General features: G+C 39.5%; 3 protein-coding genes across 3 annotated transcripts; 2 read left to right on the top strand and 1 right to left on the bottom strand.

The window, feature by feature from the left end:
• Positions 1-54: 54 nt before the first annotated feature.
• On the top strand, positions 55-5,444 carry prpf38a (pre-mRNA processing factor 38A). Its single transcript, XM_056379152.1, has 10 exons — positions 55-260; positions 1,133-1,292; positions 1,559-1,680; positions 2,528-2,613; positions 2,695-2,805; positions 3,013-3,119; positions 3,511-3,537; positions 3,626-3,717; positions 4,444-4,492; positions 5,028-5,444. The coding sequence occupies exons 1-10, from the start codon at positions 131-133 to the stop codon at positions 5,071-5,073; spliced, it is 930 nt and encodes a 309-aa protein (XP_056235127.1). The 5' UTR covers positions 55-130; the 3' UTR covers positions 5,074-5,444.
• A 54-nt stretch (positions 5,445-5,498) lies between these two features.
• On the bottom strand, positions 5,499-10,446 carry LOC130171239 (interferon-induced protein with tetratricopeptide repeats 1-like). The gene is made up of 2 exons (XM_056379151.1): positions 9,167-10,446; positions 5,499-7,880 (listed from the first exon to the last, which is right to left on the bottom strand). Exons 1-2 carry the CDS (start codon positions 9,484-9,486, stop codon positions 6,578-6,580), a joined length of 1,623 nt encoding a protein of 540 aa, XP_056235126.1. The 5' UTR covers positions 9,487-10,446; the 3' UTR covers positions 5,499-6,577.
• Positions 10,447-15,591: 5,145 nt separating this feature from the next.
• LOC130170356 (uncharacterized) lies at positions 15,592-19,567 on the top strand. The gene is made up of 10 exons (XM_056377550.1): positions 15,592-15,735; positions 15,946-16,043; positions 16,455-16,553; positions 16,672-16,830; positions 16,941-17,051; positions 17,849-18,373; positions 18,464-18,556; positions 18,683-18,832; positions 18,919-19,038; positions 19,170-19,567. The coding sequence occupies exons 2-10, from the start codon at positions 15,992-15,994 to the stop codon at positions 19,358-19,360; spliced, it is 1,500 nt and encodes a 499-aa protein (XP_056233525.1). The 5' UTR covers positions 15,592-15,735; positions 15,946-15,991; the 3' UTR covers positions 19,361-19,567.
• Positions 19,568-23,831: the final 4,264 nt, after the last annotated feature.

Here is a 23,831-nt window from a genome sequence, read left to right as displayed (position 1 = left end):
TGCACAGTCCCAAAAGCAACGGCTGCAGATGTTTTTATTCCAAGCCGGAAGTATTTTTTCGTTTCCGGCGAAGGATCGCAGTCTTTGGTTGTTGTGTCCATGCTAGAAAGCTAATTCTTTTTTCTTTCCGATGGCAAACAGAACCGTCAAAGATGCAAACAGCATACACGGGACCAATCCGCAGTATCTGGTGGAGAAAATCATCCGGACCCGAATATACGAGTCTAAATATTGGAAGGAGGAGTGTTTCGGACTGACTGGTCAGTAGCATGTTTGCGTGTTAGCCAGCGAGCTAACGTGGCGGCTAAAGTTAACAATCGACAACCCAGCGGATTCCACGCCTTTTTTTGTTTATTTAGAATAACTCGAATCATTAAGTAAACTTTCCCTAACGTTAGGGGAACAATATGTGTTACTTAAGAAGGTTTTAGTCAAGAAACAAAGTGCACACATGCTGTGTTTAACTAGAACAGTGTAGCTAACAGAAGCTGTTAGCTGTAGAGCTACTAAAACAAACACACACACACACACATATATATATATATATATATATATATATATATATATATATATATATATATGATAATAAATACTAATCTCAGGTCATGGCAGCTCAATGTTAGTCAGTGTGAGTCAAATGAGAGCTGCAATCTGCTCAAAGACAGCTTTCATTAACTGATGCTTGGTCAGTTAATCAGATGTGAAATGTGAAAAAAATAACTTTAGAATTTCCCAGAACTTAAAAGTTAAATTCTAATTGATAAGTTGACTAATTTGTACTGTTCTGATACAAATAAAAGCGAAAACCCATCGTATTTAAAAGCTGTAATCAATACATCGTTGATGTTTCTATGCAATAAAAGACTTAAGTAATTATTAAGATTGACATTTCAGTCCTAATAATTTTGTTTGAGAATGTACAAAACTTAAAACTGTTACTTGACATACTTTGTCCATATGCTTTGTTTATTTATTCTGCCTCATTTTTTCCTGTTTCCGTGAAGGGATTTCTTTATATTACAGTAAACAGTGATATTGTTGACAATAATGAACCCCTAACTTTGTGTCAACAACAGCCTTTCCTGTGGTACCACGACACGACTAAACCATGTACATGTTGTGTTATCCGCAGCTGAGCTGGTTGTTGACAAAGCCATGGAGCTGAAGTTTGTTGGAGGAGTTTATGGCGGGAACATCAAGCCCACTCCCTTCCTCTGCCTCACGCTGAAGATGTTGCAGATTCAGCCAGAGAAAGACATCATTGTTGAGTTCATAAAGAACGAGGATTTCAAGTGAGTCCCTATGTGTTTTTGGAGGAAACTGAACACTGATGTTCTATTGATTTTATGAGGCAGCCACACGTTCATGATCCTCCAAGACTCTTTTAACTTTTAAGATTCTGCTACAAAAATATTCCCTGGCGTGCTGTCAGGTAAAGACCTGGACCTGAGTAAAGACAGCAACCTGAAATGATTTCTGCCTACTCATCATTCTGGTGTTGGTGAAGCCTTTATTGTGGGGGTTTTTTCCCATCATGCTCTCTCACTTTTTTCACCAGATACGTTCGTTTACTTGGAGCCATGTACATGAGATTAACTGGCACTGCAGTGGATTGTTACAAATACCTGGAGCCTTTGTACAACGACTACAGAAAGATCAAGAGTCAGAACAGGAACGGAGGTGAGTTTTAAACGTCCAGTGTCTTGACTTCGCCTCCCTGCCACATAAGCAACAACAAAGCTGGTTTCAGTTTCATGCTGGAACCTAAATAGTTTATTGTGCATCATGTTTGTCTGTTTTCAAACCCACTAAAGTAGAACAATCATTAGAATATCAGTTAGGCTGCATCAGTAGGATAATAAAATAATCAACTGTCAGCAGAGGGAAACAGCAGAGCTAGCTCTGTTACACAACACAAAATCCAACAACTGAGTTTTCATGTAATGTTTTGACTTAATCTTAATTAATTATTCTCTTGTTGCTACTTTATGTATCATATAAATGTAATAATACATTTTATTTATAGATACTCACAGATACTTTGCATCAGTGGTTCTCAAAGTTTTTCACATCAAAGTCAGCTAATCTGAAGATTTTTGCTTTTCGATGTTTCATTACAGAAAGAGTTTAATAACGCAATATTCATACATTCAGTCATTCTGTTACTTATGGATGAAACTGTAGTGACACTAAATTATTTCCCTTTTTATTGGGGACCCCCAGGAACCTACTCAAGGGACCTCTGGGGTCCCTGGACCTCAATTTGAGAACCACTGCTTTACATGACAAGTTAAAAAAAATTCTATTAAAGTAGTAATGTGTGTTCAGTCACAAACAGGTGAGTTTTTCCTGCGTTGTCAGTAATTTGGTTCATAAACCAGGTCAGTATTAAATTCCAGGCAGCAGTAAAGAGCCTGTCTGAAGACTAGATCCAGAATAGATTCTCAAGATTATGTTGTGGATGTGTGATGAAGTTGTTCCGGTTTCTCTTCATGTTTATTTATTTATTTTTTCCTTTTTCTTTCAGAGTTTGAGTTGATGCATGTTGACGAGTTCATCGACGAGCTTCTTCACGCAGAGAGGATGTGTGACATCATTCTGCCCCGGCTTCAGGTACGTTCACATCCTGTTTATACACTCAGCTCGTTTCACATGCCCACACCACTGATGTGTGTGTGTTTGTGTGTGTTACAGAAGAGACAAGTCCTGGAGGAGGCCGAGATGTTGGACACACGTATCAGCGCTCTGGAGGAAGACCTGGATGAAGTGGAGAGCAGTGAAGAAGAAGATGAGGAAGAGGAGAAGGTAAAACATTTAATGAACTTCTGTGGGACACCATGGGAAAACTCTTAATAATAACCATTAGAAATGGCAGATATGGTCTTATACACGTGTTCTGGAGGCCAGCTGAGTCACACAGGCTGTTGTCTTGTAAGTTTTTAACAGACCAGTATTACTGTGTTTTCTTGTGGCAGCTTAGGTTTTAAAATACTTGTGTTTTTCTGCTTGCAGCCGGAGAGACTGCAGACCCCTGAACCCCACAGACGCAGTTACCGTGACAACGACAGACCTCGTCGCTCTCCGTCACCTCGTTACAGACGGAGCCGCTCACCCAGACGGTTTGTCTTTTAGTTATCCCTCAGTTTCTTATTTTTAAAAAAAAATATTTTGGGGCTTTTATGCCTTTATTGGACAGTATAGTGGAGAGAGACAGGAAACGGGGAGGCAGAGAGAGGGGGAATGACATGCAGCGAAAGGCCGTCGGATGCGGGATTCGAACCGGGGCCAACTGCAGCGAGGACTGTAGCCTCTACACATGGGGCACCTGCTTAGACCACTATGCCACACGACGCCCCCATTTACCTCTCAATTTCTGGGGGGATTAACAATTTGTTTCTCTGATGTGTGTGTGCAGAGAAGACAAAGTAAACATTTATTCACAGCTAAAGTTAAATACTTTACATCATGGACTTAGTTCTAAATCATATCCTTTGTGTGTATGTGTTTCAGGAGGAGCAGATCTCCAAAGAGGCGAAGGTACGTTTGACCGCAGCTGAAATTCTTCATCACCTTATAAATATCTGTGGCTCGCACTCTTTGATAGTCTTTTGTTGTGCGTCATCAGCCCCTCACCCCGGAGAGACCGCCACCGCAGCAAGAGCCCCCGCAGACACCGCAGTCGGTCCAGAGACAGACGTCACCGCTCCAAATCCCCCGGTAAATGAAGAGTTACAGGTTCTAGTTTGATGCTTAACAGAGTAAAATATAAGTAAGTGAGTAGGTGCTGCCGCTGGTCCACAGAGGCTGCCACTGACAGATGTTCGCTCGGTCCGAACACGTACAAGGGGGTAATTCAGATACTTATTTGTAATGAGTTGTGGAGAACTGTTCTACCAGAAGGTGGCAGCATAAGCACCTTTCCTGCTTTTACTTGTTACAACCTCAACTTTTAACAGCAGCTGCAGTATTTTGCTCCTCTGCTCTCCACGTTTTCACCTGAAATTGTAAGGTGGAGCCTGTGGGCTGCTGCTGTTTGGTAGCACCTGTGTGGAAAGTGGGAGTCCAGTCAAAGAGCAAGGCATGATGGTAGTGGTGTGATTTAACTGGGTATACAGTGTGTTTATGGTTCCACACGTCAGTAAACAGAATTTATCTTTAACGGCAGCAGTTTTACGTTTAATTGCATCTCCAAATCACTTGAAAAATAGAATGTAATACACAGCAGCACAATACAGGTTGGTGTGGATGGATATTGTTGCCAGTTTTGACACAAATTTCCTGTGTTTCATTTTGTCATGAGACTCATCCTTTAATTCAGAGTTTACACAGTGGTTCATTGTCAAGTTTTTCGACACAGAGAAAATAAAATTTTCTAATATTATGTAAGAGAGAAACACTCTTTACTGTTCTGTCTATTCTGAAATCCTCTCTGTTGTGAACCAGGTCACCACAGAAGCCACAGGCATCGCAGCCACTCAAAGTCTCCAGAGAGGTGAGTCGTCACTTTTACATCTGAACCACTTCACAAATACTGTATTTTTTTATTATGTGCATGTGTGGGGCTTCGTATCGTCAGAGGGTTTCTGATAATAGTGCCATAGTTTTTATACCAATACTCTTCTTGTTTTCAGTAACGTGTAATAAACATTTTCTTCGGCAAAACCTTTATTTCATTTAACAGAAGAAAGCAAAGCTATGAATTGTTTTTTAAAGACAAGCAGCTGAACAGCGACTTTTACCTAAAACTTGAGCCTTTAACTGAAACATTCAGAATTTAAATGAGGAGCTTCAGTGATAACTTGAAGCACTTGGTGGTTTTTGATGAGCGGCCACACAGTCATTTTCTGGAGCTGTTGATCGTATCACATGGTCTTCTTCAAAAGATGAACATGACAGTTTTAGGTTTGAGACGCTCAGCTCTGTTTATGGGAAATTAAATGACATCTCCAGCGTAATTTATCATTAATGAGATGTGCATCATTTATTGAATTATTTGCTTCCAACATTTTGTTTCTTTCATGTCACAGGAGTTCAAAAAAAAGTCACAAGAAGAGTCGAAGAGGAAACGAGTGATCGTCCTGTTACTTTCATGTCTTTTTTTAATCTTCACCTGTCAGAGCTCTGACTCTGAGTCTTGTTTTGATTTTTTTTTTTTAATGGCAAGATTTTCAGTGTTAGATATTGTTTCTGCAAACGCAACTGTAAACCCAGCGGGAGAGTACAGCCCTCAGGTGTATTTGTTGTGTCTATGTGCGTGTATGTTGTATGTATGTTCACCATCTGATCACTGACTGAAAACTTGCTAGAAAAATCTAATATTACTTCCCTTTTTCAGTTAATGATGTTATTATTGATAACTATTAGACACACGTTTCATGTAAATTAAGATGACTTTCAGACTCTTCCCTTACAGTTGCCATAGAAATAAAGTTCCAGATTCATTAGTACTATGTTTTAATTAGTTTGAATGAGAGCTATCGACTCATGTGTGATGCTACTGGCATTTTGTCCATCAGGAACTTTATCTTTATCTTTTTTTTTTACAAGTTACAGAGAAAAGACAAGTAACATATACTTCAGTATCTTTAGGATAGTAGAACCAAAGCAATACAAAATAACAAGAGGACAATCAAAAGACAACATCACTTAAGAGCAAGTCTATAAATGGGTTTTAAAGGCTGTTAGTATAGTGTACAACTTAGACACAGCTTAACATAGCCACTTTATGTTCATGCAAACAGTTGCATCCAGTGATACAATTGAGGTTATATAACAAATAAACTTTTACAATAACTGTTATTTTTCAGTATTAAGCGTATTATGTTGTTTTATAAACTTCAAATACAGTGCTGAGAAAAAACCCCATAAGGGATATAGTAAAAACAGACGGTTTAACATGGCCGCACAGTTAGAAAGTTATTTCACATAAATCAGATAAAGATTATTGCTGCTGTTTGTGGTTTTGAGGATTATTTTTTAATATATTCTTAATAAAAATTATTAATAATAAAATTAAAATGTAATAATTGTCTTGCAGACCTCGTACTCTGTATTTCCCTCGAAGGTCAGCACTTTCAAGACGGATCACGAAACGTCAGTGACACGGATTTACATGTCAACGTTCGCAACAGCTGAAGTTGATGTGGAAAGTTTGCGTGGACTTCACCCCTGCGAGTAAATTTCATTAAAATGAACTGATTTAGCTGTTTTACATGTTGGTGGGACCAGTCTTAAAGGTTTGAGTTTGCGCACTGGTCAAATGTCTGAACGGTGTTCCTTCAAAAATTGTATCTTTCTGAAACGATGTTTGACCTTTATAAAAGCGTGGAAGTCGAATCTTTCTGATCAATCTAACGTTTCTGATGGTGAGATTTCATGGTAAATCCGCCATTGACTTAAATCTGCGATAATTTATCACATCAATCAATCAGACTTCACTTTCTATCTTCAGAGTAGGGGACCCCTTTTCCTCAATTTGCACAAGTTATTTCTGCAAGTTTACCTAATGTTGATGTAATCAAATGAAAGTATGTACAGATTTGTTCGCTAGTGGAATACCTATGTTTTGTTAAAAACACTACGGCTCTTGCAGGTTGGCCAGAAACTTCTCTATGTTCATACACATTTGGCCCCTGCTCCTGTCTTTAATCTTCTGCAGAACTTGGATGCTGTTCTGCCGAAAGAACGACTCTTGCGGTATCGCTGCCGCCTTCATGTGATAATGTATCGACCTTTGTCCATCCTGTCGCTCAAACTTCAGATATTTTGCATAGTTGTTGTAAAGCAGCTGTTTGTCCTCAGGTTCCAGATCACGCTTCAGCAGCTCCTGGTACATCTGCTCAGATGTAGCCAGGCCGCGTTTTGACTTTGCGTAAATATTTGCGAGGTCTATTCTCTTAGTAAAGGAAGAATGGGGATAAAGAGAAATCACCTCCTCGTGGAGCCTGATGGCGCTGTCTATCAGGCTTTGCTTTGGGCGACTCTCCCAGAATAAAATGATCTTCCATTTGTAGCAGAGTGCTAAACACCTCTTCAGATAACGTTTGTCTGGATGTTTTCCCTGAGCCTCCTCTGCCAAATCAACAGCCTCATCAATAGAGACGTAGTCTCTGTAAACTCTCAGTAATGCTTTTATACCCCTGTAACTGCCGACAAGATTTCTCAGAACCTGTTTGGCTAGCTCACGCGCTTCATCTTCGACTCTATCTCCTTTCTTGGCAAGTTGCTCGAGGTAGCGAACAGCAAGGTGCAGGTTCTCTGGGTCCTGTTCCTTGGCGTTTCTCATTTTCTCCAGGATGTCAGCGTCTAGCCCTGTGCTGCTGTGCTTGAAACTATTCACTAACCCTACCACATGGCTGGTCTGCCACTCCACCATGTCCGGCTGCATCCTGATGGCTCTCTGGAAGTAATCTGTAGCCAACAGCTGTTTGTCTGGGTTAAACTTCATCAGAGTCCAGGCTTTTTCAGCGTAGATCTCTGGATGGAGCTCGTCCTGCGATGGAGATGGGTATTCTTTCATCAGGGCGTCGACCTTTGAGAGGTAAGCCTGACTCTCTGCATGTTCTCCCTGGAGGTGGTGCAGCCAAGCCTGGTTCCCATAGTTCACCATCAACCAGGGACCCTCATCTGAGTCGGTGTTTCTCATCTTGCGGAAGGCCTCTACAGCCCTGCTGAAGAGACTCCTGGCATCATCGGTGAACCCCAGCTTGGACTGGATGAACCCCCGCAGGTTGTACATGTGACCCAGCCAACTGTTTCCCTCCTCTGTGCTGATGTCCTCCACCTTGTCCCTGAGACGGAGAAGTTTGGACCTGCTTTGGTCCAGATCCCAGGTGAAGTGGCACTGCAGGGCCTCCAATGTTGTTTCAGTCTGAGCAGCACTGGTTGAGAATAAAAAAAAAAAAAAACACAAACGCATCATCAGTTGGTCAATATAGGAGCATTGAATAGGAAGGAAGGAAGGAAGGAAGGAAGAAAAGGAAAGAAATGGAGCAAGGTAAATTAGATAGAAAGGAAGACCGGAAGGATGAAAGGAATAATAGAAAAACATGACAAAAGAAGTAACACAAAGAAAAGGAGACGAGGGAAAAAACAAAGTAGCAAATCTTTGAGTGGTAAAAAACAAGTTCAGAAAACAATTCATGGATTAGATAAAAACAAACTACATGGATTTATTTAGAAGTAATTATTGAACAACCCTGATAATAAAACCAGGAATCACAATGTTAATGTTCTGCTGCTGTAAAAAAAATAAAACACTGAATAAATCATGTAACATGAGGGTTAGTTATGTGGTGGCTTGGATCAGTCTTGATAAAGGAAACAACTGGGTGGAGACCCTTTTAAGCAGAACATTTTATCTGCATCACAACCACAGGACTTCCTGTTTCTAACTAATCAGAGGCTCGGAGGACTTAGACTGAGGGGAAAAAAAAGAAAACTACAAAGGCGGATTCAGGAGGTTATTAATAGCCTACTGTTTTTTAAAGATGCAAATGTAAATATTTAAACTTGTGAATATGTAAGTAATAATTGTGTAAACATACATTATAAATAGTTAACTGTGTGAACATAAATGTACAAAAAGTAAACTGTATAAACACTAAATGTAATATAATAATAATAAAAATGTTACAACTTAAAGTGTCCTTGTGCAACACAGGTGCAAACTTAGTTCCTACGCTCTGCATAGAACCAATGCAAAAAGAAATAATATCGCATATTATAAATAAATCATATAAATAATGTCAAATTTTAAAATTAACAAACATATCAAATGACAACATAGATATTTTATGGCAGTTAAGATAATAATATATATTTTGAGTGAATTAACTCAAATATAGAATATGAATTAACATCTAACCCTTACTGTGGTGACCATTTGTCAATAAAAAACAAATTAAACTTTAAACCAAACCTAAAAGGCCACTGATGCACCATAGGGATGTGGTTTAACGCAGGCAAAGGAAGATGAATGTCCATTCCAATCTTGCAGTTTTGTGTGGATTCATTGCAACAAAATAAAACAAACAAAAGACCAAAGAAAAGCCATGGCTGCTGCTGCCTCTCTTTGCACTGGTAGAAAACCATTGGCCCACGCAGGTGCATGCTGGTCCTCACTGTGCCTACCAAATAGCTCCAACACTTACAGTTATATACTCACCTCATCATCAGCTGTTCCCTCGCCTCTGTAGTTAATATCAGCTCCACTGATTTTTGCTCTAAATGCTTCTCCAGCTGCTGCTCTGCTGCAGATGTGTTGTGGTTGAGCTCAGGTCTTTGAATGTTTCTAACTGAAGTTGGCGAGACTTTTACAGGAGGGGCGTTCGCGTACCAAGTCGAAGGAGACGCGAACACACGCAGGTTCGCTTTAGCGCAGCGCGAACTGAGGCGAAAAACTCGTAAAGCCGAAGGACGTCCACTTAACGCAGGGGTGTCAAACTCAAAACACACTTTAGGTCGCGGGCCGAACAGAATAAACATTTATCGAACACACTAAGACTAAATGTTTTTTGAACATAAATATGAATAAAAAGAGACAGGAATGTTATTCTGGAATAAATAAACTTAAACTTTAAATAACTTAAAATATCTTGCTCTCCATAAAAAATATATCCAGACAAAATTATACAAGTTAGAAATATGAACATGCTGCAAAAACGCCTGAAAAAAAAAAAAAATTGTGACAGTGCTTGTGCTTTAAGTAAACATTAAAATAACAAATCAAAACATTTGAATTTCTTTGCTTTTATGTCATTTTATATAAAAAACTTAAATTTTAAATATCCCAAATGATTTTACTCTCCATAAAAATATCTCCTGGCAAAAATTATACAAGTTAGAAACATGAAAATGCTGCAAAACAAAACAAAACCTGGAAATATAAATAAAATTTGTGCTTTTCAGCAATAACAAATAACGAATCAAATCATTCAGTTTTCTTTACTCTTATGCCATTTTATCAGAGCTGGATGCTTGGCATTTTGTTTGGTAACAAGTTCGTTTATGTTTGGCGTGAGGTCCCGTGTTGTGGAGACTCTCAGGATGGACTGCAGGTGCTCATCAGTGAGACGACTCCTGTGTGCTGTTTTGTTGATCTTCATCACTGAGAACAGCTTCTCACACAGAGATGTGCTACCAAACATGCACAAGGTTGGAGCCGCATGTGGACGGAGCTGGGGCATTGCTGCGGGGATGGAGTGAATAAACTCTGTGGGCCCTGCAGTGTCGTACCTTGCCTTAGTGTCTCATTACACTCCCGCTCAATCAGCTCCATCTGAATCTGCACAGGTGCAGTTTCCACGTCGACGGCAAATGGGTTGCGAAGCAACTCGAAATTCTTTTTTTGTTTTTCAAAGTCACCAAAGCGCCGTGCGAACTCCGCGCGCAGTGTCAGAATCAACTTTTCTTTTCGGCATCACGAGGGGCTAGCTTCGCAATAACTTGCAGCAACAGACACTAGACCTGATTGGCGCGGAAAGCGCTCAGCAAGGCAGCTGAAGCGCTGCATTATGGGATCTGTAGTTTATTGTGTTACCAGCGCTGAATATTGCCGGGCCATTAGTAACAATAATATAAAATGATCTCGCGGGCCGGATATAATTGCAAGCCGGGCCGGATGTGGACGTGGGCCTTGAGTTTGACACATATGACTTAACGGGAGAGCAGAGACACAAGAGTTCCTGTGAGAAAAGCACTGCAGAAAAAGTCGAGTTCCGGGTATGTTTTGTGGCCGGAGAGCAAATTAGTGCGAATAAAGCGAAGCGAAAATTGGTCTTTCTTCTGTTGAGCGACGCCTTCACTCTCGTTTCCAAGGAATAGAAACCTAAGGCCAAAAACTGACTGGTTAATGAGAGGAAACCAGAGTCCTGACTCAGCTGTTACTGCCCTGAAAATCTGACTCCATTAGAAACAGTTTGTTTCAATACTAACGACGTCACACTGAAACATCAGATGCTGCATTTATGGCTGCGTGTCCCCATATCTAAATGTATATAACATATGCACATACATTAAATTTTCATATATGGAAATATGAAGTAAATTATACATGTACATATGTGTGAAAATGATATATCAAACCTAGTGAAAATTGGAACAGTTTCATATATGTCTAGCACAAAAAATATATATGTTTGAATCTTTAAAATTAATGAAGAAAGACTAATATGTTTTATACATCTATATTAAAAGTTGAAAAGCATTTTGTTTTAATAAATAGATTAAATTTATATTGTTAACAAATAGGTTATATAAAATTCATCATACAGATAGTTTCAGTATATTTACAAATTGGGTATTTCCTATATGTTATAAACTTACAGTATATCTTCATATATCCAGATGATTTAATTAAATACTGCCCCTTGTTGGTATGATGGAAAGAGAGATGCTGATAATTTGGTTGTCTTGCTGGGTAAGAATGTATGTAGGAATTATAACAGAAATATTGTTTAAAACACTTTGATAAATTTTTGTTTTCTAATATCACTTTATAAATGAAAATACATGTTTATAGGATGTTTATATAAAAAATGGTTAATACATTGGAAGTTGATAAGAGAAAACAGATGGCTTCTTTGACTTTGCAAATATGGCAAGTCTGACCATCTTTTTTCTGGATTATGTGGATTTTATGGAATAAGTACTGGCCCATACAGTATTGCAGTAGCTAAGGTGTGGACTCCTTCACGCAGTAACTTGTTCATATCAGGAGAGGGCGCTGTAGGACCAGGCAGTCACTGCTGTAAGAACACAGCCACTGACAGTGTAACTGCTGAAATATCAGAGTACTGAAAAAGTCAGCAGATGAGTTAGTTATTATTATTGTTAACTGTTTAGTTATTAATATGAGGATAGTTTTTGCTCTTACATTGAATTCACAACAAGTTTCAACTATAAAAAAATGTCACAGCATTCAGTCCACTTGAACACTCAGGGGTCAGAGAGAAAGCCCATGCAACGAGCAGTACCATCGGGAGAACCTGGACATTTCCCGGTGGTCCGAGGGTCATTTTGGTTTTGTCCTGCACCGTGTATCACCTCACCTGTGTTTAACACTACCTCACTGAAGTCACCCTAGTTCAGAGAGAGAGAGAGAGAGAGAGAGAGAGAGAGAGAGAGAGAGAGAGAGAGAGAGAGATTACCCTGGAAAATTACTGGCCTTCACCATAATGTTCTATTAACTTATTGACATAATATAAATATATATAAATATACATATTTAAATATTTCTGCTTTGACTATATGGCGCACATGTAGCCTCTGTTTTCTCCTGTAATTGCAAAAAGGCGTGTGTGTGTGTGTGTGTGTGTGTGTGTGTGTGTGTGTGTGTGTGTGTGTGTGTGTGTGGGGGGGGGGGGTCTGTTCCTGCCAACAAGTATACACCCAGTAAATTAAAGCTCACTGCATGAGCTGCAGACAGAAGTCATATGAGTGCTTGTAACATGAATGGCAATTGTGTTTTCTTACTTTTTTTTTGCTTTTACGGCTTCATGTTGAGTGACAGGTACTTTACACATTGGACAATGGAGATTCTGTTTCAGCACTTCACTGTGTTTTTTAAATGTTGGATAAAGATTTTATTATTTGTGACATAAACTGCCGTAAACAGGAAGAGGGCAGGCTGTGAGCGTTGTGTTCGTGGAAAGAAAGCCACACTGTGGTTTTTACTAAGAAAAACTGACAACACACTATTTTACTCACTGGAAAGTCTCCACACTCATGTGCTTCAAACCCTCATGATCTTCCAGCTGAACCCTAATGAGATATGTATTTAATAAAAATGATGTTATCTGCTATTACAAAGTATCTGCTTTGAGATGGCCTTCAGTTTGCTTCCTTGTGAAAAACCTTGACCTAACTTAATGTTTATATAGTTTCCTTAGTCTGTACCAAAACCCATTTAAAAATGACACATTTTGAAAATGATTTAAATCATCAATGTCCATAATTTCTTCTATCCTAATCAGATCAAATGCATCGGATAATTAATATCAGAAACAGGTGATGCTGTTTACCCAAGAAAAATGGATTTCATGGAGGAGAAGCTTGAGGAAAAATTTCAACTTTGACAAAAAGAGTTTAATAGATTATAATCTTTATCTTAATATCATTCGATTGCTATATTTTCAACATGTGATCAGTTAAACAGGATACCTTTGACCGCTATCTTGGCAAAGGTCTGTAAAAGTGAATTTCTTTACATTTCTTTATACACAGTTTTACTAGGTAATGGTGGCACGTCTGCTCGCTCACAACCTGGATTCTTCTATAGATAAACTGTTTCTCAGTAAATAAAATACATCATGTCCTATCGATCTCCATGTTGCCATGTTTGAATTGGTCACTCTTTATTAGTTTGAAAAAATGAAATGCATGAATATGCCAAGTGAAGTATTGCTCTGTTTGTAACCAGGAAGCACCTGTATGTGTTTTTTACACTTGCTTTTTACAAAAAAATATGTTGGTTGTGTGGTTGAGAAAGGAAGTACTCACGAATTTAAACTGAAAAGTGAATCACAAGTTCACCACGTTGTCACCTATAAATGTAATGCTATAAAACAAGAAATACAACAAAACAATTACAGGGAATGGTCAAAAGTCAAATGATCAAAGTGCTGCTACTTTTGTACTGAGTAATAAGAGGCTGATGATTGATCCCAGAGGGGAATTGATTTGCGTCGAGGCACAAACATAATAAACAGTCAAAAGTAAAAACAGTGGGCAATCTATGACATAATCTGCACATGGCAGACACCCGCAATAGATGCAAATTCCTTTGTCACAGTGGAAACAATATGCTGAACTTCAAACACTGTCATTTCAAACACAAAACAATGGATTTACTTTGAAGGTTTTTGTCCAATTACTAAAGATTAGGACGATCCTTTTGAAATATGTCACAATTACCATTAAGTGCAATGACTTTGAAGACATTTTTCATTTTGATGAGCTGCTGTTGACTTTCTGACTGTGACTAAATATAACATACAGCATAAAATTTTATGTGTAAAAGCACATTTCACTGGCAACATTTGAATTAGGCCACTGATACAGACTGAGCAGCAATCTGCCAGCACCAAGAGTCGGTCCCCACAGTCTCCCATGTTAAAATGTCCAACTTTACAGCAGAAATAAACATGTTTACAGCCTGGTACAAAAACACTTTTGGTCTCTATTGCTCATTTACTCCTTCATGACACCTGTTTATATAACTCACCCGTTTACATTTTATTAAAGCTTAAAGTAATGGAGAATGGAGGGCATGGGCATCACTTTGAGTGACAGGTGGGCGTGGCCACAGCCCGCTAACTGTCTGCTTGGCATCACCTCAGCTAATGTGAGTCACTAAACTGCTCCTCTTTTTGGAGGTGGGTGTAATCCTAGTATTTTATTTATGTTAACTCTGACTAAAAGGTATCAGTGTCTGCACTCACCATACCTGGGTTGTTGGCTAACCTTGAGTTAGCCTTCAAAGTTAGCACAGCTGTGCTAATGATGCTAACTTGAGTGTATGCTTGCGCTCTACACAAGCGCCTCCTCTTTGTCCCTTTTTGGATTAGCCGGGAGTTAGGGGCGGAGTCAGGTACTGCCAAGATTGTGTCGGTGGAGCAGCTCACTCTGAACCTCACGGAGGCTACGTCCATCTTTATTTACAGTCTGTGATACAGGTGAGCAACTGACAAGTTGTTACATCATATTATTGGTTAAACTTGACAGAACTAATAAAAAAAAAAAGTTGTGGGTGAATCAGAGTCACAGATAAGATTAGTCTCACAATGATGCTGACAGCCACCTTCCAGGTACAGAGAACTTGACCTCAGGTAGCAGGGACTGCTAACCTTAAAGAGTGGGGGAGATGTCAGATGGCAGAAATGTGTTTGTTTTTAATTCTGGATTTGATTTTTGATTTCCTTATGGGTTGATTATTTTGAGTTATTTGTTTATGTTGCATGATTTAGTTATTGCATGAGATGTTTCGTTGATACTTTATTAATATTGTGTTTTGTGTGTTCTTTATTGATGTGTGTTTTTTTTTATGACATTTCTGCCATTGAGCCCCTGGACTGAGACAACAGAAGTGGGTCAAATCAGCTCAAAGACTTTGCACCTGGTTAATTGGACAACTCGGTTCTCAGCCAATCCAAGGAGAGTACCTCCATGGACAATGGGCTGGCATGAGAGCAGGTGAACAGCTTTTTTTATAGGTAGTTTGGATCAAGACGTGGTCGGGACACAATGAGACAGCGGAGAAGTTCGGCCGCTGGGAAACCGGGACATTTCCTGGTGGTCGGAGGGTCATTTTGGTTTTGTCCTGCACCGTATATCACCTCACCTGTGTTTAACACTACCTCACTGAAGTCGCCCTAGTTCAGTGAGAGACAGAGAGCCCTGGAAAATTACTGCCCTTCACCCAATGTTCTTATTGACATAATATAAATACAGTATATATAAATATACATATTTAAATATTTCTGCTTTGACTATATGGTGCACATGTAGCCTCCGTTTTCTCCTGTAATTGCAAAAAGGCGTGTGTGTGCGTGTGTGTGTGTTGGGGGGGTTGGGTTATTGTGTCAGTCTGTTCCTGCCAGCAAGTATACACCCAGTAAATTAAAGCTTACTGCATGAGCTGCAGACAGAAGTCATATGAGTGCTTGTAACATGAATGGAAATTGTCTTCTACAGTGTCTTTTTATGTTGCTTTTACGGCTTCATGTTGAGTGACAGGTACTTTACACATCGGACAGTTTTGAATGGAGATTCTGTTTCAGCACTTCACTGTGTTTTTTAAATGTTGGATGAAGATTTTATTATTTGTGACATAAACTGCCGTAAACAGGAAGAGGGCAGGCTGTGAGCGTTGTGTTCGTGGAAAGAAAGTCACACTGTGGTTTTTACTAAGAGATGACCGAGACCTAGATTTTTTTTTTTTAATAGGTAGCGAGTGCCACTGTAGAACCAGTAGTCTGCTCACTCACTCATCATGATGAATCTTCTCCTGCCTCTCATCCTCGTCTGGATGCTCTCCAGCACAGGTAACTCCTTTCACTTTTAAATCAGGGTTCCTAATTTAAAGCTTGTAACATATTTTTTTTTTTATGTAGGAATGCTTTTTAAATTGGTAGATATGGAGTATAAACTCTAATTCTAAACCAAAACTAAATCAATTATAAAATACTACCAATCCATTGGTGATATGAGCCAAACTACCACTCCTGTTACACATCAAATTTAATCAATATTTTAATCTTCAAAGGGGCTTGCATTCCAAGATGGTTGATGAAGTCCCCGATACGTCCTCAGTATCAGCCAAATCTAAGTCATTACCTGTCCAAGGTCTCAAAAAAGTGGCATCTCTAACTGAAGATATTACGCAGTGATATAAATAATCTATCATTTATATAAATGATCTATCATTTATACTCACAGTATTTTCCTCATTGCAGATGGAGCTCTTTGGTGTCTGAATCAGTCAAGGAGCAACGCAGTCAGTCTCATGTGTCCACCCACAGTCAAACAGTCGTGTGCAACAGCTGTCGTACAAGGTAGAAAACAAGTCTAATGTTTCCCGATGTTTCTTGAAGTCTTATATTAGTTTTCTGCTCTGCAGTGTTTCGTCTGTGTGTTTTGTAACATGAATAAAACTCCACTTTGATTCCTCAGGAAGTGCGATTCTACGTCCTACTGTTTCCAGATCGTGCATGCCGTCCATCCTGTGCAGCGCAGGCACTCAAATGTTTTCATACAGCTTTGGGAATTATTATCATCGGGCAGCTCTTGGTTGCTGTAACACAAATAACTGCAACGCTCAAACCCCGACTTGTAAGTCATCGTCTTCCCACTGGGCACAGTGAAACACAATGAGAAAACAGGATGTGTTGAGTTGAGTCATTGACAGCTGATGACATGCTTTTTGTCTATCTCTGTTTTAGATCCTAAAATTCAGGTAAAAAACGGGCTACAGTGTTACTCCTGTGCTGGTCCTGCCTGCAACAATGTGGTGCAGTGTGTGGGAGTGGAGGATCACTGCTTTAGTGGGATTGGTGAGTCTTCATGTAGGAGTGACTGGAAAGAATTTGTGGCACTCACCGGCTTTTATTCCTCCGCGCCGGCAATAGTTAAGTGCCGGGGCCATATTGTTTTCAGGTTGTCCGTCCATCCGTCCCATTCTTGTGGACATGATATCTCAGTAACTGCCTGAAGGAACTTCTTCAAATTTGGCACAAACATTCACTAGGACTGAAGGATGAACTGGTTATATTTTTGTGGTTAAAGGTCAAAAGTCAAGGACACAGTGACCATCATGAATTGATTATATTTTGGTGGTCAAAGGTTAAGTTCAGTGTGAGCTCACAAAGCACTTTTAAGCAACACTTTTTCAAGGTTTCACACAGCAATTATGACAAAATGCCACACGAATGGTTCATATTTTCTATGACTCTGGATAAACAGGGATTTAACCTGAAACTAGTCTGAGTGGAGGAGGCAGAGGACCACGAGGGGGTAATTCTAGTTTTGTACTTGAGTTTTGAAAATTCTTCTTGGGTACGAATGAAACACGAGTGGCCCAGTCCTGCTGTGGGAACCTATGTAATCATTTGACCTAAAATCGAAACGCTTTAATCTGAAAGAGTTTTGAGTTTGATACCTCTCCTCACTCAGGCCTCTCTCTGGAGTTCTAGTAACAACAATTCTTTTCTAAATTCGGATTTCTAAATTAAATTTTGATTGATTATGGTACTTCAACCTGACATAGACCACTTGACCAGGCTGTATGTTAAGTGCCTTCTTAAAGCCAATAAAATTCATAAAGTAAAACCTGTGATTATTTCATCTACAGCTGTGATCGGGAACACCCCCACTCTGGTCTCTGGCTGTGCTTCTGTGCGTGTGTGTGCAGCTGCTTCTCAACGGAACGTCCCACTGTTTATGAGCTCTTTTAAATTCATCAGAGGACCAAATTGTTGTAGAACCAGCTTTTGTAATTCACCCAGGATTGCTAGATCAGCCAGCACTGCTAATTCACCCAGGATTGGTAATTCACCCAGGATTGCTAGATCACCCAGGATTGCTTATTCACCCAGGATTGCTTATTCACCCAGAATTGCTAATTCACCCAGGATTGCTTATTCACCCAGGATTGCTAATTCACCCAGGATTGCTTATTCACCCAGAATTGCTAATTCACCCAGGATTGCTTATTCACCCAGGATTGCTAATTCACCCAGGATTGCTAATTCACCCAGGATTGCTAATTCACCCAGGATTGCTAATTCACCCAGGATTGGTAATCCACCCAGGATTGGTAATTCACCCAGGATTGCTAATCCACCCAGCATTCCTAATTCACCCAGGATTGTTACAGGTGATTATATACAAATATGATTATTGTTAAATATAATATTATAAACACTTATTTTTCAGCTTGATTTCATGGTGTATTTCCCCTTTGCAGCTTCAGCTCTCACTTGTCTGCATGGTGAAGGAGCCCACAACCAACAGCGCTGTGCGTCCGTCCAAGAGTTGTGTGCGACAGCTGCCGTAAGAGGTTGTGGTGTTTTTGTGTCAGTTACTTTTTTAAGATTCATTCTCAGTGTCTGTTTCACAGTGTTTGGTCCGGGTGTGTTGTGAATATTAAACATAGCTTTGTTTGAATTGCACGTTGATTTGACAGAAAATGCACCTGGCGGTCTTCGGATCATCAGGTCGTGTATGCCCTGCAGCGAAGGCACTCGTTTGTTCTCGTACAACTTCGGCAATACGACTTTTGACGCCGCTCTTCATTGCTGCAGAACAGATGGATGCAACAGTCGTACTCTGACTGGTGAGTCAACAGATCAACATGTTTTCTGGACGTTGTTGTTTTGTTATTTGTTATTTTGATTCCTTGAAATGTCTGTTCTGTTTCAGTCCCAGCGGTTCAGGCAGAAAACGGCTTGAAGTGTTTCACCTGTGCTGATCCTCAAAGTACCGTCTGCAACGATACGTTGCGCTGTGTGGGAGCGCAGAACCGCTGTTTCCGTGGGAATGGTAAACCCTCACGCTGCACATCATATAACACTTCACTTGTCACATTGTCGCCGCTTGTTCCGACATCTGTAAAATTAGCAAAAGAAACACAACACACGTGATTTAACGTCCTTTTTTTCCCCCATCTTCAGAGACAACGGGGGCGACAGGCAAACAGGCCTTTGGCTGTGCATCCTCAACTGTGTGTAAAGCTGCAGGTGATAGGAGTCTCTTCGGCTTCCTTAGCGTCAAATGTTGTGGCACCAGCTTCTGTAATTCAGGTGGGACCGTCCACCTGAGTGTCATCCCGTTTCTGCTTTCACTCATCGCTTTTTTCATCTGAGAGAGCAAAGAGCTAGAGATGGGAACTAAACCATCCTCGTTCACCCACTGCCCCATTATTTCAACAGAGACCCTTCCTCTTTTAGATGAATGCATCAAAATGTTTTTGTACACTGATGAGGACCTACGAAGGTCAACGACTTCCTGTCTATCGAACAAACCATGTAACCACAGAGGGCTTTCAATAAACAAATCATTGCTCCTCCCACATGCATCAGTGGCTATAAGTTTTGCGTATTTTATTAACATGTGTGACAGAGGAGCTATTTCCTAAAAAAACAAAACAAAAAACACTTCAGATAGATTATTCTTTTTCTTGATTCCTTTTCATTCAAAACAACATCAAACACACACTCAAGGGATTTGTCTTTCTGCCCATAATCATTTAAAATGTTTGTTATCTCAATAGTGATTTGTAGTCTTGAGTAAAGCTTTAGTGGTGCACACTGCCCCCTGCTGGACTGTTTTTCATACAACCCCTGGCAGAGGTGGACAAAGTACACAGCTCCATTACTTGAGTCACAGTATAGATTCTCCTGGTCCAACAATGTTCAAGTTGTTCAGTCAATTTTTTTTATTTCAAAGTTAATGTACTGGAGAACTTGCTTTTGAAAATACTTATGTATTCAAAAGTTCATTTTTTAAGTCAATGCATTCCTATGGAGGACCAGGGAAAGAGAGAGTATTTCCTTAATTTCATATTTGAATAGGCATTAAAAACAGGGATTGTAAAAATAATTTATGAATCAACAATTAATCCATCAATAAATACTTAAGATTTTAAAATGGACTTAAAAGAACAGCATTAAATTCTAAGTAAAAGTAGATATAAATAAAAGCCCAGTACACCCTTAGGCTAACCAGTTTCACGGTACATGTAAAAGAACAAGAAATAACAACAAACCCAAATTCAGCCATTACATCAGATCCCATTCAAACCTAACTGGAGCCAAATTCACTACTAGGGGTACGCATGATTAACCGATGATTGATAATTGATCGTTAAGAATTTTGTCGATCATGTGCAATCTAACCGATCTAACGTGTTTATCAATGAGGTTGTGTTGTGTAGTGTGTCTTGAAGCAATGCAATGAATTTCACTGCGTGGCAGGAACCAGCCAGGGTACAATTTAAATTTTCAACAGAGAAAAATGAATACTCAGCTTGGCATCGCAGGTAAACATGAATAGAGCAAGGCGATGTTTGGTGTTGGAATATTTTCGAGCTAAAAAAGCCGCGGGCTCTGCTGCCATTAGCAGCGCTGCATATCTTTAATAGTTAAACAATTACACTTTAAATGCCTTGTTTAAGAGGACTGTTGTTGGACTATAATTTCTTCTTGGAATAAGGATTTCATTGAGGAAAAAGACGATTTCTTTAGTATTTTCTGCCATAGGCATTTTTAATATAAAAAGTGACTAATGAATTGATTATTGATCGTTAATTGATAATAATCAAGGACTTTTCTTCAAGTGCCCATCCCTATTCACAACAAATAGTAAGTGAAGCATCCACTATGACTTGACAGTAAAAGACAAAAGCAAACCGAAGTGAGCACTAAAAGACAAAAACATAGTGAGTGCACACCATGCTCAACCGATTAGTCCGTCTCGTCTGAGAAACAGTGATCTCAAAGCAGTATGAATTTTTTGAATAGAAAAACGTCAATGGGACACTGCTCTGTGGTTCACGTGTCCAGTCTGTGTAGTCCTTTGTTCCAGTTCCAAAAAGTTTTACGGGAAGAATCAGGAAACAGTGAGTTTGTGTCATTCCATTAGCTTAGTTTTGAGGCAGTGGACCCTCTCAAGCAGCTTTGCTCCGTTAAGCTCCAAAAAAATTTCTGGAATACTTCAAAGGTGTACTTGAGCTTCTGTCTATAGATGTGTCGGCTGGTTCCTCCTCGGCGGTGGGAGGTTGGATCACAAGCACCTTCATGGTTCGGTCCATGTGGCCCTCACCTTCGTCCTCCGTGTTGAAAACAAAGGAACAAAAAGCATATGCATTTTTAGTTTAATTTAAGCAGATCAGCAAGATGGTGTTCCGATACAATTCAGTTTCAACACAAGCAAGGTTTTTTGTATTAATCAGCATTATTATACAAACAGGTGACGAATTAAAAGCAAAACCTGAATGATTGACCCCAGTATCTCATAATGAAACAGTTATCAATCTAATCCATTGCTGTAGATGGAAAAATCGTCATGCTGGAACAGACCATTCCCTCCAGGATAGAAAATGTGTCATAATAGAATGAAGGAATAACAGAGCTGCCGTGAGATCACTTGACTGTAGGGGTGAAACATGCAGATTTTCCTGATTGATGCGTCCCCCATCTGTATCTGTCATGTACTTCTTGCATGTAACGTAGGTCAAACCAAATGACCATCAATATCAAACATTATCTTGTCATTGTTCGCTATCAGATGTTATTTCATATTATTCAATTTACAAGTAAGAGGACATGGGAAGTATACAGAACATCAACAACCCATTTAATATGTTTTATGCAACTAAAGTGTTGGTATTCTGAACCACTGGATGCAGTAACACAATTCTACATTGCTAGGATGTTGGCAAAGTTCTGTGGATGTGTGTCTTTTTAAAAAGGTGGACCACACTATACAGCACAAAATAACCCGAAACTCTCATTTGACTGTTTATGTCAGGAAAAATGTATGTCTCCATGTAATTCTTAAAATTTAATACCAAACAAGATTACACACATAATGTGTGTGTGTTTTAAACCTTTTTATAATACACAAAGGCAGGAAATAGTGTACAGTAATACCCTGCCTATTTATCAAAGGTTAGGTATCAGATAGGCTGGATCAGAGTTCTGCAATCAGTACTGGCAATGAAACAGTGGCGACAGGGCAAATCTTTGTGTAATGTGAATACCTTGAGTTGATCATTCATTTATAACATACCTCCTAGTCTTGGAAGAGGTCTTCTTGGTATTTACCAAGGTACTCAATGAGACAACAGACAACTGCATCCCTTTTTCTCCACACTTTGGATCTATAAGTAGATCCATTTTAGTGAAAATGTATAAAGTGACCCTGAGAGTTCAACACACAGCAACTTAAGAAAACACATGCCGAACAGCCAAAACACAAACAGAAGAAAATATCTTCATCAATATCACAACACATAATCAGCATTTGCTTGGTGAAGTCATTGTAGAGGACAGTCCTGATTCATCTAGTCAAGGGTGATCATAGGCTCTTTTCACAGTGGCCTTGTTGTCCTGGTCGGCAGTTGATATGAGACTGGAAAACTGGTTCCTAAAATCTTTGTCTTCGTACAGTAGTCCTGATTCCATGTGTAACTGGAATGTTTCAGCAATTATAGAAACAAGATCTTCCTCTGTGTAGTCATGTATGTGTTGTCATCAGCTGTAGGATGACAGGACGAGAAGAGATTGTAGTTTGTTGAAATTTGATACATTTACTTGCAATAAGCACATGACTGATATGGCATCATAACACAATAATTCAATTGCTCCCATCGCAAACACCTCTCTGATCTCACACTCTATTCCCTCTGTTGCTCCACATTTCTTAAATGCGGCGACGCTACTCCTATAACATCACATTTATACTCACACTTAGTCGGCTAACTTGGCCGACTTTAAAACGTAATGTGTCAATACAAGGCTGTTGCAGCAACAAGACCGACGTTGCCGTCAACCTGCCCCTCCTTACATGCTTTCTTCACTGCTACATTTTATTATAATTTTATTATTATTTTTATTATTAAGATTAAGCAGCTTAACTTTCTTTCACATTACACTCTGGCAATAGCGCTACACTTGTTGACCTCTTAACAGCCAGACGGGCGGTGCAGCCCGGCCTTGCAGCCGGTTATGAGATTAACAGTCCGCCATCGCGGGTGGGCCGTCGGTCTGTTAACAGTAGAATACACAGCTACATTACTTGCACAACTGTAATGTGTGTTTACTTAGATCTGTACTTAACAGTCCGAAGTCGGTCATCGGACTGTTAAGAGGCTAACTTGCTAATTATCAATGACAGGCTGCCAGTGCCTAGAAAAAGCTACAAACTTAAATTCCTGGTCTAACACAGAAACCTGCCGACTACAAATCTTGTAACAGATCTTACCGTTAAAGAAGTTAACACCTTCATTCATGAGATGATACGCAGGAATATCATAAACAAAACTCTTACCAGTAGCTCTACAGTCCCCAGTCCCGCGTCGCGTTTGAAACGGTTTGACCCTGGCCTGAGCCAGTTGACGCATGCGCACAAGGCATTGCAGGGCTAATATTTTCGGGGTACATTTATTAATTTTCTTTTTAATCTTACAGTTGTTACTGTTAAAAAAAAGGTAGTGTGTCTATTATTATATATTTAATTTGCTGACTAATATACTTGATTAAAATTTTAATGATTTGCATGGATTGTAATTACCACCCCCCCAAAATCCTTTTTTACAATGCTCCGATTGGTTT

This window comes from Seriola aureovittata, chromosome 6 (assembly GCF_021018895.1).
Source record: "Seriola aureovittata isolate HTS-2021-v1 ecotype China chromosome 6, ASM2101889v1, whole genome shotgun sequence".
Classification (NCBI taxonomy): Eukaryota; Metazoa; Chordata; class Actinopteri; order Carangiformes; family Carangidae; genus Seriola; species Seriola aureovittata.
This window is presented reverse-complemented; position numbering and strand designations above follow the sequence as displayed.